Below are 21,730 nucleotides of genomic sequence, written 5' to 3'. Positions count from 1 at the left end.
TTGGGTAATCTGTTGTGAAATAAAACCAGTCCCCTTTTTATCTGGTGGTGAATTTAAATATTCAAAATCTTTAGCCCGCCTTTACACGGGAAGGATACATTAGACCGGTACCACGTCTGCGCCGGGTACTAGGCTCGGTGTTAGCCCGCCTTTATACGGGAAGGATGGATTAGATCGGCACCGCACCTGCGTCGAGCACTAGGCTCAGTGTTGTGTGGGTGGTTATGCACTGTTTCACAGTTATGTACTGTTTCAGTTGTGAATTAATCCGGGACGTGTGAAACAATGCGTGCCCACCCATCAACACTGAGCTAAGTACCCGGCGCAGGCACGGCTGCCGGTCTAATCCACCCTGCTCGTAAAGGCGGGCTCAGAAAAAGTTATGCTCTTACAAAAATATTGGATAATTATCCGATTGTTGTCTGTTTATCGAGAACAAATGCACCTGCCGAACGATTTTTTTCTTTGATAAACAATATGCGGTGATTAAACGCAATTGAAGTTTAAATTTTAAAATATTTACTAATCACCGAGTATAATTTTAACCAGTCTTATATAAATTTTTATAAGAGCATTCAAGAAAAAAAAATGTTTTCATGCATGTATGAACGTAATTCTTCAATGGTTGTTTTTAATAATGAATGTCCGTAGAAATACTTTTTGGTAAAAAATGATCACCTTGTTTTGATGTATTATTTGAACTAAAGTGGGCGACGACTGAAGTGCTTCCCCTGCTCTGTATTTTAAAATTTTAAATAAAAAATTTACAAATGTGTTTAGACCAAAAAAGAGGATTAGGTTGTATTTGTTCTTGACGTTGACACTTGACATTAGTCCCGTCAAACTATTTCTGTTTCACCGCTGATGCACCAGAATAATATGTTTATTTCATTGTTAAAACTTAACCAATCATAAAAGTTGTGAAAAGTTTATGAAAACAGTAAATATCGTAGATAATCATTCCCAATATATGTATGATAACAAAATGATGTTTGTTCTGGGTAAAGACGTTTTCAGTGCCGATGAGATATGTCTTTTGTGTTTGCGAAAAGAAAAACCTCTTCTCAGTATTTATATTGTCGATAATATCTCTCGAATAACTTTCGCTAGTATGATTTCTGCAATTGGAAGTATACCGGTTAGTTTCCTTAGTTTTTATATTATGTTTGTATATATTTTTTTGAAAAAGTGAAAATAACAAAACCGATCATTTTATAATAAGTTTGTTGTGGTCATTTTTCAGGTGTGTGGAAGTGACAATTTTCCTGAACAAATTTGTAACGAATGTAGAGAAAAACTTAAATTATGTTACGTATTTAAAAAAAAAATAGTCAAATCTTTCGAATTGCTCTGTCAAACTGTTAAAAAGAAAATGCTATCACCCACGAGTGATTTAATTCAACATAATATCAAACAGGAAGATGCCGATTATTTTTCATCCACTGCACGATATGATGATCATTCAAGTGAAGTTAAGAAAGAAAAATTACCCCACAAAAGTGTGGAAACGATGAAACGAAAATCTTCCAAATCAAAAACTGATATGACTAGAGATAAAGTGGTGGCAGCTTTGCAAAAATTACTTAAAAATCGCGATAAATGTCCACTTTGCTTACATAAGATAACGGAAGATGAGAACATGATAGATCACTTTAATTCGCATTATACGGGCAGTGACTTAACTCCTCTTATTGTCGGCGGTAAAAAAGTCAAAATATGTAATCTATGTAATAGAACTTTCAAGTACAGTGTGATGATTCCCCACCACAGAAATCATCTCAAGATATTTCCTTTCAAATGTGAAATGGAAGACTGTGGTAAAAGTTTTGTTTCCTCAAACTATTTGACCGCTCATTTAGACTGGCACGACGGATCGAAAAATTATCAATGTCAAACTTGTGGCAAAACCTTTTTATTGCGCAGTTCGCTCACAAATCACGAGGAAACTCACGTTATTGAAGATGCAAGATGTGAAATATGCAATAAAACTTACAAAAATAACATAATGTTGAAACTTCACATGAGACGGCATGAGAACGGTCTTAAGTAAGTTTGCTTTATTTTTTTCGATGAACGAAATTATATCCATTATTTGTTAAATTGAATTCTAGATATATGTATTATGTGTTTCAGATTCAAATGTGATCACTCTGGATGTGTTAAAAGGTTTCGTCTAGTGCACGAGTTGAATCGCCATCGCAAAATGCACATTAGTGAAAAAGAGCACATTTGTAGTACGTGCAATAAAGATTTTTTTACAATAACACAACTTCGACGTCATGAACAAGTTCACTTAATCGTAAAGAAATTTAAATGTAACCACTGCTGTAAAACTTTCGCCGAACGTACACAGCTAAGACTTCATGAAATGACGCATACAGGAGACCGTCCTCACGTGTGCGAATTTTGTTCCATGACTTTTGTCGTACGCTCTAAACTAAAAAGACATCAGGTAGCATACATATGTAGTTTTGAAAGAATGATTTTCGCTTTATTTTTTTGGTGTTTGAATAATTTGATTTTTTTCAGACAAAATCTTGCAAGGCGGCTAAAGGAATGAGTGATAGAAACAGTCCAAATAAAGATTGATTTTAATTTTGCAAAGTTTTTTTATTTTTACGTTTTCTATATCGTTTTTGTACACAAAAATAACATTTTCATGTCAAGAACCTTTTTATTTACGTTGAGAAGTTGAGTTGTCATTTACAATTACATGTTTGGTTCATTTTAATTAAGCTCTCTTCTGGAAATATTCTATATTTTTTACAGTAAAATTAAGAAATTAGATACCACTAGATAGTTGTACCTTTTTGGATCTTTCAGAGGAAGATTCTTGATTTAGAATATGCAATATATATTAGAACTATGTATACATGTGTAAAGAAAGTTCTTTTTTGAGATTTATTTTACACTATGTTCTGGCGTAGGTCTATCTACGCCAGAACAACGTTTGCAAATTGTGCAAATTTATTTCGAAAATCGTGGATGAGTTTGTGAAACTTACGTCTTGAATTGGCCTTCAAGATCGTGTTGTTTAATAACTTTGGATTATTTTCTGTGAGGATATTTGAAGTCGCTAGTCTACTCCGATAAATTAGAGACGATGGACGAATTGGAAGTCAACGTTCGTCGTGTCATTGCTGATATACCTGCTGCTCGAAAAAGTGGTCAATAATTGGATTTTCAGATTGTGCTTTATTCGAACATATGCCCGATATCATATTTGAACACTAATGGCATAACATTATCTGCTAATACCACGATTTTTGTGTTGTTTTTTTTATTTTATAGTTCTTTCGATTGTTTTGGATTATCGATGAATTTTAAAATGCTTGTTTTTTGCAGATATTTTTATTTTTGTTCATTAATTGGTTTTATACGGAGTTGTAAATTAATCGGGTAGTGTTCAAATTTGCACTCTTAGGACCAAAAATCAGTTGACATTTAATAGCTGTCATTTTATCGTCCGTTCTGTTATCGGAAAATTATCTTTCCAAAATTTATTCGCAAAATGGTTTTTAAATGTCAAGAAGATAGTTATTTAACGGAGGTTACTTTCAAATTTCAAATAGATATAATTTTATTGCAAATGCTCACTCTACCTACATAATAATTGAATATACATATTTTGAGGTTACGTAGATTAAAATGTATGTTGTGAGTAATTCAAATAATAAAACTATTTCGAAAATCTATCAACAGTTCACTTCTGTGGTTAAATCGTGCACAAAATCAGCCCAACAAATTGTTGAAAATGGAAAGAAAATTAAATACGACGGGTATGATGTTATTCTGGATGACACCATATTATTCCCTGAAGGTGGTGGCCAGGTAAAAAAAAAAAAAACTATATTTTTTCGTATTGTTCCACTCGCCGTGCGTAATTTTCAACTTGTATTCCCTCGCAATGTTTCAGCCGTGTGATTTTGGTTTTGTGAACGATATAAAGGTATTACAAGTAACTAGACGTAAAGATGCAGCTGTCCATTTTACGTTGGAACCTCTAACAGGAGGCGACACCGTTCAACAAAAGATTGATTGGGACAGACGATTTGATCACATGCAGCAGCACTCTGGTAAAATCAAGGATATTCTTACATAAGTAATTTTTTAAACCTTTTTCTATAATGCGTACAGGGACTTACTTGTTCATAATACTATACAGGTCAACATTTGCTCTCTGCCATTTTGGAGCGTGAACATAAAATAGATACAACATCATGGTGGCTCGGAGAAGAAGAATCGCATGTAGAATTGAATTGTACAAAACTACCATTAGACCTGATTAAGAAGGTCGAAGAGAGATGTAATGATCTAATCAGAAGCGCCATTCCCGTATCTGTTAAAGTTTGCAATAAAGGTGATCCTGGTTTGGATGAGGTATGTAAAATTAAGTATGCATTTCATAAGTTAAATGGATATGCATATACATATGTACGTAGTTCCATCGTTTTAGGCTCACACGAGAGGCCTTCCAGAAGATCATGTGGGTTCAATTCGTATCATTAGTATAGCCGGCGTGGATGAAAATCTTTGTTGTGGAACGCATGTTAGCAATTTAAGGTGTTTTGACTTTTAATTTTACCGCAGTTCTGTAACTATAACAGAATTCTTTGTAATATTGAAAAATTTACAGTCATTTGCAAGCAATTAAACTTATTCGTGCTGAACCGGGTAAAAAGAACAAGATTAATCTCCGTTTCTTGGTTGGAAAACGAGTAATGACTAATTTTCAAAAATGTTTGGATAGAGAACAAGCTCTCACTGGATTACTGAAGTAAAAATAAAAATACGGGTACAAATTGTTTTCTGTTATGTATATTTAATAAAATGTTATATTATTGATCTTTTTAGAAATGATTCAAGCAAGCATGCAGAATTGGTTGAAAAATTGCAAAAGTCTCTAAAAGTTTCTAATAAGAATCTATCCAATGTTTTATCCGATATTGCCACGTTGGAAACGAACCTTGTGAGAGCTGCAGAGCCAATTCCTCCCTATGCTTATTTTCATAAGAAGGAAGGCGATCAAGATTACATCAAAGCAATATGTCGCAATCTTGAGGGTTTTAATATACTCGTATTCGTATCTGTTGGCGACGGAAAGCAAGGTGGAAACATTTTGCTGGTAGGAGATGAAGCCCATGTCGGAAAACTAGGACCACAGTAAGTGTTCTTGAAAGTACATACACATGTACATATGTAAAACATTTCAATTTTTCATTTCATTCTTTTGAAAACTTTTGTTTATAGAATTGTTAGAATGCTGGACGGCAAAGGAGTCGGTAAAGGTTCACGTTACCAAGCAAAAGTTAATGATTTGACTGACATTGGTAAATGTCACCAATTAATCAAAGATTACTTTTCCCATTCAAATGGAGTTTGAATTTTTATCGAAACGATTCTGCTTTTAATAATTATTATATATTTATAATAGAAGGTAATAAAATGGCGAGCAATTAGTGATATATACATACATATTTGTGTTTTATTTGCCATCCAAAATTATGATCCGAGTTCTAAAATTATCGAACTAACTTACCAAAGTGAAAGATAATTATTGTATAAATATAAAATGAATACTCTGTGTAAGTATAAATCATAGATTTAAAAACTAATTTTCTTTTTATAATTTCAATAATTATTTTTTATTGATTTTAATTTTACTTACTATTTTTCTTTTTAAATACTAAAACTTAAAAATTAAATATTATTTTTTTTTTTAATTAATTAATCTTATTTTATATTCAACTTTATAACATGTTGAGAGGTTGTTAACCCTTTTAGTGGTGACGTTTTTTTCTGTTAAAAGCTAATCCAAACAAACCCTAGATAACTACCGCCGAGGATTTCGAGTTTTGTAAACGTGTGTTTAGACTCTAATATATATTGCAACAATATAAAATAAACAAAACAAGTCTATTAATTAATGTATTTTTCCAAAACTAGTTTCATCTTCTTCATTGTTGTTAAAATGTAATGCTCACAATCTAAAATACTCAGTAGTTAGGGATTTCCATCGAGAAATTCTGCTATGATTATAAATTCAGAAATTCCGGTGTCAACCAGTCTTTATAAACATTGACTCGGATTACCTGTAAAGGCCCAGCAGGTAGTATTCTTGTTTACTTTGTACATGCTCAAAATACAACGCCTATCGGCGTTTTTCAGGCCCATGGACTTGTTGGCAGAACGCCAATCGGCGTTGGTCAGCATTCAAAGGGTTAATTAAAACAATATTGCAATGATTATCAATTATTATTGTGTTATATTTTATTTATTTAGTATTGTCACCCCAACTCGAATAAAAAGCGCGTAAATCCAGTTTTAATTAAAAACAATAGTTTTCTGTTATCTTTTAGAACTATTCCAAATTTACCTCTACATAAAATTTTATATGGTAAAAAGTCGCGATAAATATTACAGCCGACATTCTCTTCTGAACAATTATTTCAGATTTACTATTTAGGGTTATGATGTGTCGTATGTATTGATATTGTTACATACACTCGGATTAGGCCGAGTAGCATCCCAGAGACTGTGTGACCGTTATAATTGGTTTTCGAGGATTATCTCCCCCGAATGCACTTAGTGGGGGTAGCGGTAACTCAGGGGTCGCATTCCGGTAGAGTTCTCAGAACCCACAGCGGTAGCGTGGGACATCTAGTACGTGACCATAACAATAGGCAAGCAAACTGGACGTTGAAGATGCCTTGAGCGACCGACCCGTTATAAGGGGTGACACGACAACTCGTTCACAGATTTTCCGTAAACCGAAGATGCGCTCCAGGTATTTCGTATACGGCCATCTCTTTCTCACCCCGTCTGTTCACCATGATCTCGTTCACTGATAACAGACGGTCTGTGAAAGAGATGGCTGCATACGTAATGGCAGAGTAAACGAGATCACGGTGAACAGACGGGGTGAGAAAGAGATGGCCGTATACGAAATGCCTGGAGCGCATCATCGGTTTACGGAAAATCTGTGAACGAGTTGTCAGGTAACCGTTATAAGGCGGTACTTGGGCGATATCAAGACGGATATTCTGGACGGAGCACTGCCAGTGCGTGTATCTCCTTAATCACCAATAAATGCTGTGAAACGACTTGGATCCTCCACCCACCCCTACGCAACAATACAATACTGTTTCCGACATTTTAAAAATCCTTTCTTTTAACAATCTTTCTGTCAGGCGACGACATACTGATGCTATATTCTTCTTTAAGCTCATAAATGGTTTCCTTGATTGTTCTGATTTACTGAATAAGGTTAATTTCAGAATCGGTACTCTAGACGCGTTGCACTCTTTTCACTTGATCCTTTCAATACTAATTCCCAAAAATATTTTTATCTGCAGCGCGTTTATCGTATGTTTAACGGAGAGCTGAATGAGGTTGATCTATTTGGTATTTCCCTACATCAATTCAGGTCTAACATCAAGAGAATCTTGACCGATTGATTCATTTCTTCTCCTATTCTATTTTTCCAATATTTTTATACTTTAGTTTGGTTATGTAATGTGCTATTTAATCATATTATAGCTTTCATTCTTTTCCTTTTCATTCGTTTATTTTGTATTTACCTTTTTCATTCGTTTATTTTGTATTTACCTTTTTCATTTGTTTTATATTTGTAAATTTCAATTTCTTCTTATATTCTATTTTATAACCTTTTCCAAATATTTTAATACTATAGTTTAATTATGCAATGTTCTACATATTTTGTCATGCCTTTATTCTTTACTTTTTAATTTGTTTTCCTCATATTTATCTTTTTCATTTTTGTAAAAATCTATTATTGGACTCGGATGTTACATATATTATTTATTTACTATTTGTTTTTTTATACATATCTATGTACATCCTGTCTGTTGATTATTCAATTAATAAAAAAATAAAATAAATAAATATTAGTGTATGAAAAAAAAATGCCGAAAAAAGTTGTCATAACTTTATTAAAAAATATTTACAACCATCATTACAAATATTTTTTAATTAATTTACCTGTTATACATACATTAACATCTATAGAGAACATCACAGACTGAGGTGAGTTTATGACTTTGGCATGCTACAATTATTTATGAGCCCCTCGGACAATACTTCCAATGAAACTGCTGCTTACACGTTTACTGCTACTAGATTGAAAGCTCGAGAAAAAAATGCATTGCAAACGCTCATTGGTTTACTCTACGAGTATTACATTCTCAATATCCCTACATATTAATGTACGTACGTATGCATCGACGCAGAAGAAGGAAATAGTCGATGTCATGTCATACATTATAAACATTAACTTGGAATATTTATTATTATACATATGTGTCATTATGACAGTGGATGAGCAGTCTTAATATGCATACATATGTATGTATATAATATTTATAGATCATGTAAATTTGTGCAATATATCAAAAGTTACAATGTCCATTTATGGCATAGCACCTTTGATGGTGTTCATATTGACGCATTTTGCATACAACTGGAATATCACATTTTTTTTTGTTTTCATTTTTTACAGTTTTTTTTATTGATTTTTCAACTACGATATATAAATATATTTTTACTACACAATTGAAGGAATTCAAAATCAGATTTTTGGTGATAATAATTTAGAAGACATAGAATCTAGAAATTCAGTATATTTATTTATTAGGTTGAAATAAGTTGGATTTAAGTCATTTGTTCACCTCAAAAAATAATTTATTCTTTTCTTGCATTCAATATAAACTTAACTCTTATAAATACGATAAATCACACATGTATCACTTGACAAAGTATGTATATAGACATTAAACGATTAACGGTTATTGTTTTTCTTCTTTCATTATCTGCAAACCTTCATATATTTCAATGTGATAAATGTGGATTGCATATATATATATATATATATATATATTATATGTATACATGAAAATAACTACAATATGTTCATTGAATTTATATATATACACACATATATTACTATTAACAATTTCCAGAAATAAATAAATTAGCCACATCTAATGTATTTACAACATGCGCTAATTATAATTTTATACTCGTTATCTACGAAAAATGTTCAAAATTATATAAATATATGTAAGTATGTACAAAGAATAATATGATATGGACTAGGCATAAATTATTTTAAGTCGTATTAAAATATCTTTTGAACGAATCGAATCGCAAATGAGATGAGTTACAATAAACAAAAAAAGTAATAAGACTTTCTTGCCGATCCAAATTTTAGATGCATTCGAGATTGTCGTAACGAGTGCGAATATTTTTCAAAAACTTTTCGCACAAGATAAATTGAAAAATGGAAGTAATTTTGTACTCTATCTCAAATGGACTTGCAATAATTACTAATTTAACAATATGTACATATCATTCGGTAAAACTTAACAATTTATTCCCAATAAAAAAGACAATGGATCGAATCATAGCACAGCAAATTTTTGTACCAGTTTGTTCCGCAAAATTATCACTCTGTCGCATAAAAAGAACGAGTAACGGTAATCTTCGAGGACTTTTTTTTTTTTTTTAATCATTTAAAAGAGCCAAAAACGAGGAAAACTGCCCTACGTATATTGTAATATATAATAGAATAAATACGAGTGGAAGTACACAACGCTAACGTTTTCCTACGAAAGTGTTTTTATCTTTGGCAAAAATACAATATTACACTATACGAGGAGGTCGACTTTCGGCGACGGTAATTGAATAGAATGCAATCTACGGGGATTTCACAGTGAATCTATTCACAGTGAAACCGCTGTCAGAGAAGAGCCGCTTTAGGTAATCGAGCCAGACCGCAGCGAAAGCCGACTAGGACTCGTGCCACGATATAATCGAAATGTACACATCGACAAATATTTCATGAGGGGTGGCTAATGGCTACATGTGCGACGCCGGAAGCGTCGCAGCACCTAACGAATAACAATAAACATAAACACTATTTAATATATCCTAGGAATTTAGAAAAGAACACCGATACACAAGTATGTAGTTACAACAAATACGAGTACGCGCATACACATGAACGAGGAGACACGGTCAGCGGTCAATGTGGGTGAGGGGAGCGGGTGCGGGTGCGGGTGCGGGTGAGGGTGAGTGATGAGGGGCGGAGGCGGAGGCGGCAGCAGTGGTGTGGCAGCGGTCGAGGTCGCAGTGGTCGGCCCAGAAGAGACAGCAGCCGAGGCCGCTGTGGCAGATGAGCAGCACCGCGGCCAGGAAGAGCACGCTGCAGATGGCGCACGGCTTCCGCTCCAGGAAGAAGCCCAGCAGGTAGAGCGCCACGAACATGGCGTGCGTCGGCATCAGCGCCGCGTTCACCGGCTTCGGGATCAGCAGCACCGGCAGCAGCCATTGCAGGCAGTACATGGCGACGGAGCTACGATTGAGACTCTTCACTCTTCACTCCTCACTCCTCACTCCTCCTCACTTGTCACCACTTGTCACCACCCCTCGCTCTCAATTCCCCTACCATCTCCGCACGTCAACGGAGGCACGTCGCCGCCTCCTAGTATGCGCTCTCTGCAACGCAACGCAACGCAATACCCTTTCGCACCGCTCTTTTGGCTGAACAAATCTATTTCTCGACGACGTTTCTCAGCTGGCTACTATCAACGAATGGACCTCGCGAATACTGTAGGGAATCATTCCTCGAGTATATCCACCATCTGGAGACGCAACATTCGAAACGCTCGGATTGACGATCGAACCAACATATTTTAGTAAATTCAAGTCAAAAGAAATCTGGTCGAGGAGCTCGATGCACCTCGCTGCAGGCGACGAAGCCGGCACAGATTGCACAATTCCCTACGAAAAATCCAAAAAAAAAACCCTCGCACGTGCCACGACAGTCCCTATGCAATAGGCGTTTTCCTCGGTCAGCAGAAATTCTATTCAACCACCAGTCAACCGGACGACTGAGAGAACTTACATATATATTATAGGGGGGTTGAAGGTTTTGGACCTTTTCCCAGCCTATGGAAATTCAGTTGAATTTTGAAGAGGATCTTTATTACTCGATTGATACAGGTGTATTTGTATGTACAGCGAAGTAGGTAAAGGATTTACTGGAATGAGCTAGGTCAAGTTCCTGAAGCTCACTGGCATCTGGGGACGATGCACTGGTTTATAAAGGTGTTGCTTGAGCAACGCGTAGCTGGGCTGGTGAGATCACGTTCTGAAAGATTCAGACGGGGTCGAGGTCTTCCTTTGTGTTCGATGTTTGATGCATAGTTGCGTAGCTCCTTGGGATTTCCCGTGTACTCGTGATTGCGTATCTGGAGCGAGTCGAATCGCCTTTATGGGTAAGCTGGACCAAGTATTTCGGCCACGGCTAACTTTCGTGTACGAGAAGAGGACACGATGATGTCATTTGTACAGATTAAGTTCGATGAGGGAAATAGGTGATATCACAAGTCGTGCTATATATCTACAATATACAATTTATAATTAAAATTATATTGTTTTTATCGTTCTAACACACATTTTAATATATGTACTACCATAGGAATATAACACAACTTGTACTATTCCGAATCAAAGTCAGTGATCTGATATATTTCAAAACAATACACAAGTCTTAAGATGGCATCATCATCGCTCCTGTACAAACATGCAGAATTATCTTCACTACTCGAGGGCAACGTCCCATTTGACTATTACAAAATAAAGAGTTCATCGCTCGATCGTAAAACGAACGAAATCCAGCGCTGATATCACCATACAGACGTAGCACTTCAGCAACTTCAATATATAAACCCACACAGTGGAGTCAACCGGCAGTTCAGCCAGCCTTTCCGCTGTTGCGGGTGAATAGCCCACTTTCCCGTGAATTCACTGTACTGACAATAACTTGTGTATTGAAGGAAATAAATTTCCTGTTACATATATTCAACCGAGTTTCCATAGGCCAGTTTTCCGTCACAACACAACCTCCTGTCCTATACTTCCTTGATCTATGACTGCCTGTATGCAGTCTCCACATAGGCGCACATATGCACAACTTCTATAGACATTGTTTCAAAATTTCAAAAGAATAAGAAGAATAAAAAGAATAAAAATAAAATTATTAAGACTATCTTTGCTTGAGAAAAAACAAGCTTACTTAAATGGGAAAACAATCAATCGACATTATTCATTTAACCCGTAAAAAAATCGGGGCTTTGTCTGAAAAGTCTACTCAACTTTTTAATTAGTTTCGCTTAAATTTTACAAAATGGACACCGTCATTTCTGAATATATTTTTTTAAGACGCTTCATCACAATAATTTAGCGATTATTTATATACAGGCGATCGCTTACAAAGATGGCAAGACGAGTGCCCAATCTGGAAAATTGAATTATGCCAACATAATTTTAATAACAACGATTTGATGACAGTAATCCGGCACGGACAATTAATCGCTAACAAAAGCAAGATCACAAGGGAAGCGAACCGCACCAAAGGAAGATTGCCTGCATTGCGAACCCAATAATCAACTCAATAATAACAATTAATTGTCTTCAAGTACGATCCGCGTCGACGAACTCCTGTTTGAGTTTGTTGCATCCTCCTGAATATATCTATAAGAATAAAAATTATTATAGAAAATAAAAAAAAATGTTTTTAAATTTTTCATGGAAATTAAGTGTCAATTGGATGCATTCGTTATATGGCTTTCGTACCTATGTACCTATGTCGAAACCTTTAACCCGCCCTATTCTTTATCAAAAAAAATTTCCTTTGTATTAATTTAACGTATTTTTTTTTTATTATTATTTTCACAAAATTTTTTAAAAATAAAAGTGTTCTGAAATATGTCAAGAACACCTTTAGGCGCGGAAATGACTCCCACGTTGGGACGCGCAAGGCGGCGAACAGGTATCCTCCAGGAATGTATCGTTATCTATCTGATATGACCTGGAATGTGTCGTTATCTATCGTAGGGTTCTACTGGTTTTTTTATACTCCTCGTTGAAATGCAGCCAGCTATACGAGTTGGCGGGAAAAAAGCTGGTGACTCAGTCACGAGGTCCTTCCTCTACGTCAGGGGTTCTTAACCTTATTGCGGTGACGGGCGTACTTGAGTTTTAGGAGAAGACTGACGGACTTAGGCCGGATATTTTAAAAACAAGATTTAAATATATAGTATTAAAAAGTAGTATATATTTATGTATTAATTTTATTGTTGTTTTTTAAATGTTATTTGATACTTTGCCGGGCGCACAAAAATTGCTCCGCGGGCGCGGGTTTAAGAATCCATGCTCTACGTAGGCGACTTCTGGCTGTTCCGCAAACAATTGCGTATGGATGAGTTCATCATGATATATAGAAGCCACTCTTCCTTCCCTCCTCTACCAAATATTTTATATTTTCTTCTAGAAAATCTTAGATTATAGAATGGCGTCTCTTAATGGAACTAAATAAAAATATTTAATTAAAAAGGATCACCATTATTTGTGGATAGAGGCATCGTAGGCAGAAATAATGAAAAAATCTATCCATCACTTTGTCGAGTTGGGTTTGTTTACACGACGAGAAAATAGTATTACGCGTTTACAAAGCCCGCAATTGAGGTGGTGCGATTGGTAGTACGCGACGGTGCAATAGTGCGGTCGGTTGGCGGGCCTTCTTTCCCGTGTGCGTCCAGCGAGCACGTGTCGTTCGCATTCGCACCAGCACCAGCCCTCGTCAGCTCCAAACCCTCGACATGGACAAGCAGTACGTGTTGGCGCGCGTCATCATCGTGCTGGGGCGCACCGGCTCGCAAGGCCAGTGCACGCAAGTCAAGGTCGAGTTCATCGGAGAACAGAACCGACAGATCATCCGCAACGTGAAGGGGCCCGTTCGAGAGGGGGACATCCTCACGCTGCTCGAGTCCGAAAGAGAAGCCCGGAGGCTGCGGTAACCACCCGTGAGTAACTGCCCTTTCCCCTTTCCCCTTTCCTTTGAGTATAACCTCTTGACTATAACCTCACTTGTCTTTTCTCATGTGTTTCAGAGAGTGCACCCAAAAGATTCCATTTCCATCTACAAATTATCCAATAATGTTGGCGATGTGAAACCTTACAATGTCTTTCAACAACATCTTTTATTCTACAACTATACATTTTCGATTTGAAAATGGACTGTCACGCCATCAATGACAAAATACGACCATATTCAGTGTTTTATTTTCAATGTTAATTTGTATTGAAAAATAAATGTATTAAAAAAACTACACACTCTTTTGATCAATTTTTATCATTTTTATTTCTTCAGGTACATCTAATATAATATATAATTTCGAAAGAGACTTTGTAAGTTTTGGATCTTAGAATCTGTGACGTTTCGAAAAAATTTAATTTTCTATGACGATATCGATATCTGATTTCGTTTTCAATTTCGATCCTGATTCTTGATCGGATTTTCTTTTTCAGTTCCAGATCCAGATTCAAATAAATTTAATAAAAAAACAAATGAATGTTTCCTATTACATTAGCCATGTTTAAGCTGTTTATATTACAAATACCGAGCAAAGTCGGTTGATTTGTGTCTACGATTAGTCCAAATTGTTCATTTTGTTATGGTTTGTGCTGCATTATTCCCATTCCGTGTGCTCGTATTTCTTCGTGTCTATTGATTTTATATAAAGTAAAGCCGTAATTGGGTGACGAAAGATACCGAGTGTTCAGAAAGTGAATTCGACTCGTAGCAGTTTTTGATACAAAATAGACATAATAGGCTGAGGACCCGGTCGGAAATGTATGTCTTTACGGAAAGCTCGGGATAGTTAAATAAGCCTAGTAGATATGGGTTCTCAAATAATCGAATAAACTGAGGATTAACATTTTTATTTTTCACATTAAAACAGACAACAAATTGAAATGATAACATTTCATCGTAAATGTTACATCTTAATTTAATTACTATGTGTACATAACATGTTATGTACTGTTGGATATTATTCGGCGTATCGGATCTCATGAAATACTGTCGATATTGACGTTGAACTGGAATGTAATGTACGTGCGTATATACATATACCCTAAAATCGTCAGAATTGATAAAATCTTTGCTTTCTAACACGTATTGTGTGATCGATACGTGTACATATGTATGTACAATATTATCGAATTTAGATTTATGTATATCGTGACACCCTCTTTTGAAACGTGAATCCAAAATTACATTATATTTCAGGACAAAATGAAAATCATTCTATCGATCATAAATTTGTATAAATTTTGTCATTTTTTGCCTTTAAAATTACATAAAAGTCTATTTGGAACATTTAGAGAGCTAGAAAAAAGATAACAAGAATATTGTTTTTGACCAAAATTGGAGTTATTGTAACCACATATGCGCATAATGAAACTATTAGGTATTCTGGTCACTGGTTATTTTAATTTTGGATTCGATTTTTTAATCAATTCGATTAATTCTGATTCAATTGATAAATACATCAATGGTTTCACTTTTATAAATTTACCATATATCATCGGATATCACAACAGTGTAGAACTATTGAATTGACGATAGTATCAGATTTTCAAGTTTCCGATATGTAAAAATTGATATTAAACAGTTTATATTTATATAATATGCATACAATTCTATGGCCACAACAATATTTAATTATTATCATAAGTTGCTGTTCAGTTTTGGATTTTTTAAAATTTAAATTCGAATTAGCATAGTAACGAGATAATCTCGTAGGTTGTAAATAAATTTTTTGCCATTATATTTCTAAACGTATTTCGAAAAATACGCAAATTTAGTTAACCGAATAAATAAAAAATATGTAGCTTTTATTTAATTTTTACTATTCGTCTCTGATAATTTTCACTCATAAAGGACGCAATAGTGTCTTACAATATTTTAAATATTGTGTTGACTTACCCAAAAACACTTAATAATAATATTTTGTAAAGCAGAGCTGGTCAACGAGGCAAATTATGTAGACTATATGTAAGAGTATTATCTCTTCTCAGTATCTATCATAGTACATACACATTTATCAAATTTTCGTAACATAATTATTTATTTTCAAATAGCCTCGATAGTCAACTCTGTACGGTTGAAAAGTACGAGAGCAGAAAATTTACAGATATGTACATATGTATATGTACCTACATACATAAGTATATGCAGTGCTTTTTTGTATTGTAGCTCTCTGGACCGGCTTTCAGACACATTTTTAACTTAAAAAAATTAAGATAAATTATATTTATTATATTTTATGCGCTCTATGGGATTGAAAAACTGCATTAAATTACATTTGAATGTATCTTTAATAAAAAGCTTGAAAAGAAGTGAAGAAAAAGCACTGCATATATGTAGGTACATATGTATGTATGTATGTATTTAATATTACATTGAATATAATTTTTATTTCAAAATCAATATGTATATATGTATGTACTATATCTGTATGTAGTATGTATACATATATCTTTCAACATTGATGCAGATATGAAGTGAATACAAGCATTATAAAGATTTTTTTTTAAATATACATATGTTCAGCTAATAAAAATGTTTTCAGAAAATATATATGAAATGAATATTTGTTATTATTTTGAATATATCCATTATACATATAGTGTACATGTATGTATGTAGATAGAAATATTTATAATTTAGATAGATAAGTTTATTGTCATTAATTAATATGTGCATTGAACATTTCACTGTGATATCAATGCACAAATAACAACTAAGTATACATAGTTTCCAAAACGTTTTAGTTTTTACTGACTGCCTGTAATACATATATGTATGCATACAGTAGTCAAATTTATATTAATTTATTTAATCAATGTTTGACACTTCTTTTATTATTGATATTAGTGGATGCTCAAAGTTTGCGTTTACAAACACATTTAATTACATATGTATGTAATTATATTATATGGCAGGTATACCTTGGATGTGCTACAATTTTACGTTTATCTTTTAACTGCAGATAATATCTGACCACTTTAAAGAATGATAACTAAGGCAAACTTTCAAAGGCAACCTTCCAATCAAAGTGATAATTTAGTGGAATGATTTTTATTGTCAATAGTATTATTTTATGAGTTAAAAGTAAAAAATAAATATCAGATATGGTATATTTTGTATGTAACATGCATATATTATATGTATGTATGTATGTACATACTTATTGATATAGTGGTACAATTTATTGAAAATAATAGAATCAACTTAATCAATCGATTTTCAAAGATATTCTTTCCAAGGAATTAATGTAATAATGTTAAAATGTAAAAATAAAAAAATGACTTAATTATGTAAGTACATATTTTTTAACGTCATTATGGAAACACACGAAAAGTACAAAATAACATTAGAGGCATACATTTTGATGATAAATTGAAATATATGTACATGCATATATTTAACAAGTAGGTATATATTGTATGTACATATACATATGTATGTATAAAATTTAAATTGTGTGTATTAATAAAAAAATTATGACTATATGTATTTATATATAACAATGGGACACACTTGTAACATACATACATATGTACGTACATCTGTATATGCACATTACATTTAAGTATGTACATATGTATTGTATAATATATGTAAATTTTTATTTCATTCAAAAATTTTATATTGTCTTTGATATTGTCTTCTTTCATGTAAATCTATCAATTAAATTATTATAGTCTTAAATGATATATTGCCACTCTAATTAAAATTCAAACACCATTCAAAATATTTTTCATTCATAGATATTATTCGGTATAACAAAGAAAATAATTAATTGAATTTGTATATTCAATCACATTATAACTTCATATTCAATCAATCGTTTATTTTAATAAAACTAATGTCTACTTTACAAAATGGCTTAACTGTTCACCACATACATACATTTTTAATAAATATACAAACATTGCGAATGTATTGTTATGTACAAACATACACATACGTATGATCATATTTTATTCGTAAAATATTGTCATAATTTTGAATTGGATAAACGTTAAAACACCAATCTCAAGTCTTTTAATAAATTCTAGTGTTTTATTTAATATTATCATTGTTTGAAATTAGTTATATCATTGATATACAAATGATATGTTGTTGTGAGACAGCCTGTATGAGACAAATATGTATGTATACAAATTATTCAAATAATTAACAACATTTCCCAAACTGCAATGATTACGTACATATTATTTTTCCAATTACATATTTATACATATGTATGCTAATTATGTATACAATTTAATAAAATTAAAATAATATATGTATGTATGTATGTATGTCACAATTTGGAAAATGATTAGTGATAACTGATAAGTATTTTTAATTAATTTTCATCTTCTCCACCTGTAATACAACACAGCCCTTCCCTACCATCAGGTCGAATGCAAAATAGAAGTGTTTCAGCTGGTGTTACTTCATGGTCAACAATACCATGGAATTCTTTCAGCTCGTCGGCGGGGAACCAGGCTTTTTCATTGTCATCAATTATAGGCACTCCGAAATACCTTTATTAAAATAGGAATAGTTATGAAAAGTATTTGTGTAATATGTATGTATGTATGTATGTATAATGACTTATGTACATATGTACGTATATGCACACGTAAAGTGTATATCTAACCTGCATATAGCCACAACTGGAATCCATAGAATTGATGCAAGCACTAGAATTGTTACCACAAGAACTGCCCAAAGTGGCCAGGGTCGACGTTCTGTTTCACCCCGACTGCCGACCCATGCTGGATAACTACTGCCTTCAGTGGCTATGTCAAAAACTGATGCCACCAGAATGCTGATCATCGCTAAAGGAGATAAATACTTCCAGCAGATTAACCAGTATAAGCCAGGCCTCTGTCCAGTCATTAATTCAATATCATCCGCAAAACTGTTAATAGCATAAATACATACATATGTATTATCATTGTATATGAATTGTAATCATATACATATGTATTTATTTTAAGGGTTGGATACTAACCGCTTCAAACCGTAAACATAAGAAACTCCAATGCATTCAAAAAAGGCAATGATCAAAAGTGGAAAGTTTCCACTATACATGTCGAACAGTAAGAAAATGTAGCTACCAGCTCCGTGTGCAAAAGCCATTGATAATACGCAACAGGATAGACATAGTGCGCCAGTAAGATATTCTTTGCGTAGATTTGGAAACAATTTCATATCGACTATTGATGTGACTACCCCTTCTAATGTTCCAAATTGTGAATCGATACCTAGCGTGAAAAGCATCAGAAAAAAAAGGACCGACCAAAATTGAGCTCCCGGGAATTGATTAATAGCTTCGGTGAATATGATAAAAGCAAGTCCAGTGCCTGAAGCAGACTGTGAAAAAATAAAATATATTAAAATATTTCTAAATTTAAACCCCAAATTAAGTAAAAAAGTTCACTTACATTGTCTAATTCTTTTTGCAGATCACATTCTGGTAAATAAGGCATAATTACCGATTCCATCAATCCAGTTGATGTAGTGATGTTCACTACAGAACCTTCAGCTGGCAGTTTTGTCATATCGTAATTGCTGCCAAGAACTGAAAGGACGGTTATGTTGCGTTGTTCCAAACATTTTTCATAAACCATTGTCGCTTTAAATCCTATTATGGAAAATACTACTATTCCAGCGAACATCGAAGTCAAGCAATTGGTTAACGATACCATTATCGCATCTCTGTAGCAATTGTTGTTGACTGGATTGTAGGAGGAGAAAGCTATGAGGCCTCCAAACGCAAGTCCCAAGGAGAAGAAAATTTGAGTTCCAGCTTCTAACCATACTACGGGATCTAATATGGTGTGCCAAGTCGGTGTGAAAAGATGAAGTAAGCCATCGGACATCCCCTTCAATGTTATTCCTCTAAAGAAGAATATCACAAGGACAATATAGGGGAAGGTAGCTGTAACGTATACAACTTTTCCCGATGAAGCTATTCCCTTTATCATGCACATGTAAACGAGAATCCATGCGATTACTAATGCAATTGCAATTTTCCAGTTAAAAACCTCCGGGAAATTAATGTCTTCGGAAACCATCAGAGTAGTACGATACCAGAAGTATTGCGTAGGACTACTCACCTGGGAAACAAAAAAGTAACCACAATATTATAAATCTAATATGTACGTACATACAATTATTAGCTCACCCACCACCTTACTCATTACGATTTGAATAATGGGTAGGTAGGTAGGTAGGTAGGCTAGAGAAAAATCTATAAAATTGTAATAAAATACTTACAACACATTCGGGCTCTGGCGTATACGACCCATTCTGAAAGTATTTGTTAGGACATTCTGCCCAAGGTAGCTCCGATTGAAAGCTTTGCGCAAAATAGAAGAGACACCAGGCAATGATTGTGTTGTAATAAAGGGCTACGTTGAAAGACACTACAGCGCTACTAATTCCTATGCCGCCCAAGTAAGGGGACACCTGGTGCCAAACTCCGATGGCGCCTTTCCTCAAACGCTGTCCGATGGCCAGCTCCAGGTAAAATATGGGAATGCCCTCGATCGCTAACATCACAAAGTAAGGTATTAAAAATGCACCTCCTCCATTCTTTTGCGCCAAATAGGGAAAACGCCACACGTTGCCCAGACCAACGGCGTATCCCACGGTCGCCAATAGAAATGTTAGTTTACTATCCCAAGATTCTCTCTCTTCTTCAGCACCTTCAGGCTTGAATACGCCTTTACCTTCTCCGGATCCCATTTTACTAGTAGGCTTCGGTGTCACTTCTAATCTATTTGGACTAGTGTCTTCAAAAGCTGCATTTGTTGCACCATACTTTGTCGATTCCTTTAAATTTTACATACATACATACACATATGTAATGTACACATTATATATAGAGTATAATATTCATCAAAATTGTAATTTTACCTTTTTAACTCCACTTTCCATTCGAACGAGACGTCCTTTCAATTCTCTCATTTCTAATCTATCGATTGACTTTTGACGACTTAGATCCCTGGAGCTTTGTCTTCTCACCAAATGTGCAGTGTTAGCCATTGTGATTTTGATTTATTTTCGTTTTACAGATTTATCAAAATGTTTTTAATTAATTTTTAAGTTTTAAATATATTTCGTTGTCGATTGTGTTAATTTTTGTCTAAACCATTATTTTTGTGCTGTAGAAGAAAAAAAAAATAAAAAGTTTAAAATTTATGTATTAAATTTGTACAGAACTTTTTATGAAAAATTTTCATTACATCTTAATTGTACGTTCAACATTAATATCAGACTCATCAGAAATCTAGGTTAATCCACAAGGTTATATATGTATCAATTGTACTGTTTTTCAACTAAAAAGCAAACATATGTACCGGTGGAGTGCTGTGACTTTTAAAAAAGGGGACTAGGTATGGACAAAATTTTTTTTTTTTTTTTAATTATAATAATCTGTCTTGAAGTTTTGAAATTATACTATTTTTCATTTTTGTGCTCACAGAAATATCCTAAGTAGCCTAACTTTCTTAATTAGATCTTGTTTGTCTTCAAAACTTGATCTTATGAATAATTTGTCGAATAAACGATTGAAAATGCAATATTCCGAGGCCTCGTTTCCGCACATTCTGCATTGATTGGTTCCAAGGGAACCGTTTCTTTGCCATATTTATACTAAAATGTTCTGGGTAAATAGGCATTATTTTAACAAAAAAAAGTTCAGAATGATGTTTGATATAGACAAATAAGAACATTCTTAGTGGAAAATTCCATACGTAACAATTTGTCAGTAGCCCGAAGGGAACATAATGAGATGGC

The 21,730-nt window shown here is 33.9% G+C and overlaps 5 protein-coding genes across 8 annotated transcripts; 3 read left to right on the top strand and 2 right to left on the bottom strand.

The window, feature by feature from the left end:
- The first annotated feature begins 774 nt into the window (after nucleotides 1-774).
- Nucleotides 775-2,664, top strand: LOC143914420 (uncharacterized). 4 transcript variants are annotated; one of them, XM_077434632.1, is made up of 5 exons: nucleotides 790-917; nucleotides 1,008-1,138; nucleotides 1,244-2,046; nucleotides 2,134-2,452; nucleotides 2,530-2,664. In XM_077434632.1, exons 2-5 carry the CDS (start codon nucleotides 1,112-1,114, stop codon nucleotides 2,587-2,589), a joined length of 1,209 nt encoding a protein of 402 aa, XP_077290758.1. In that variant the 5' UTR covers nucleotides 790-917; nucleotides 1,008-1,111; the 3' UTR covers nucleotides 2,590-2,664. The 4 variants fall into 4 exon arrangements, with proteins under 4 accessions (XP_077290757.1, XP_077290758.1, XP_077290761.1 ...); XM_077434635.1 differs by having other exon boundaries at nucleotides 808-940; nucleotides 1,018-1,138; nucleotides 2,530-2,601; XM_077434633.1 differs by having other exon boundaries at nucleotides 809-940; nucleotides 2,530-2,601.
- A 752-nt stretch (nucleotides 2,665-3,416) lies between these two features.
- Nucleotides 3,417-5,475, top strand: LOC143914171 (alanyl-tRNA editing protein Aarsd1). The gene is made up of 8 exons (XM_077434274.1): nucleotides 3,417-3,550; nucleotides 3,703-3,831; nucleotides 3,917-4,076; nucleotides 4,166-4,380; nucleotides 4,457-4,563; nucleotides 4,637-4,777; nucleotides 4,855-5,163; nucleotides 5,251-5,475. Exons 1-8 carry the CDS (start codon nucleotides 3,512-3,514, stop codon nucleotides 5,381-5,383), a joined length of 1,233 nt encoding a protein of 410 aa, XP_077290400.1. The 5' UTR covers nucleotides 3,417-3,511; the 3' UTR covers nucleotides 5,384-5,475.
- Nucleotides 5,476-7,939: 2,464 nt separating this feature from the next.
- bc10 (BLCAP apoptosis inducing factor bc10) lies at nucleotides 7,940-10,536 on the bottom strand. Its single transcript, XM_077434290.1, has one exon. It carries the CDS (start codon nucleotides 10,360-10,362, stop codon nucleotides 10,036-10,038), a length of 327 nt encoding a protein of 108 aa, XP_077290416.1. The 5' UTR covers nucleotides 10,363-10,536; the 3' UTR covers nucleotides 7,940-10,035.
- Nucleotides 10,537-13,547: 3,011 nt separating this feature from the next.
- RpS28b (Ribosomal protein S28b) lies at nucleotides 13,548-14,207 on the top strand. Its single transcript, XM_077435402.1, has 2 exons — nucleotides 13,548-13,886; nucleotides 13,974-14,207. Exon 1 carries the CDS (start codon nucleotides 13,683-13,685, stop codon nucleotides 13,878-13,880), a length of 198 nt encoding a protein of 65 aa, XP_077291528.1. The 5' UTR covers nucleotides 13,548-13,682; the 3' UTR covers nucleotides 13,881-13,886; nucleotides 13,974-14,207.
- A 4,077-nt stretch (nucleotides 14,208-18,284) lies between these two features.
- LOC143914720 (sodium-dependent neutral amino acid transporter B(0)AT3) lies at nucleotides 18,285-20,977 on the bottom strand. The gene is made up of 6 exons (XM_077435021.1): nucleotides 20,849-20,977; nucleotides 20,207-20,764; nucleotides 19,372-20,046; nucleotides 18,939-19,300; nucleotides 18,582-18,845; nucleotides 18,285-18,465 (listed from the first exon to the last, which is right to left on the bottom strand). Exons 1-6 carry the CDS (start codon nucleotides 20,975-20,977, stop codon nucleotides 18,285-18,287), a joined length of 2,169 nt encoding a protein of 722 aa, XP_077291147.1.
- Nucleotides 20,978-21,730: the final 753 nt, after the last annotated feature.

The sequence above is a fragment of the Arctopsyche grandis genome, chromosome 7 (genome assembly GCF_051622035.1).
Source record: "Arctopsyche grandis isolate Sample6627 chromosome 7, ASM5162203v2, whole genome shotgun sequence".
Taxonomy (NCBI): domain Eukaryota; kingdom Metazoa; phylum Arthropoda; class Insecta; order Trichoptera; family Hydropsychidae; genus Arctopsyche; species Arctopsyche grandis.
The sequence above is the reverse complement of the archived record's forward strand: the minus strand, read 5'-3'. Positions and strand labels throughout refer to the sequence as shown.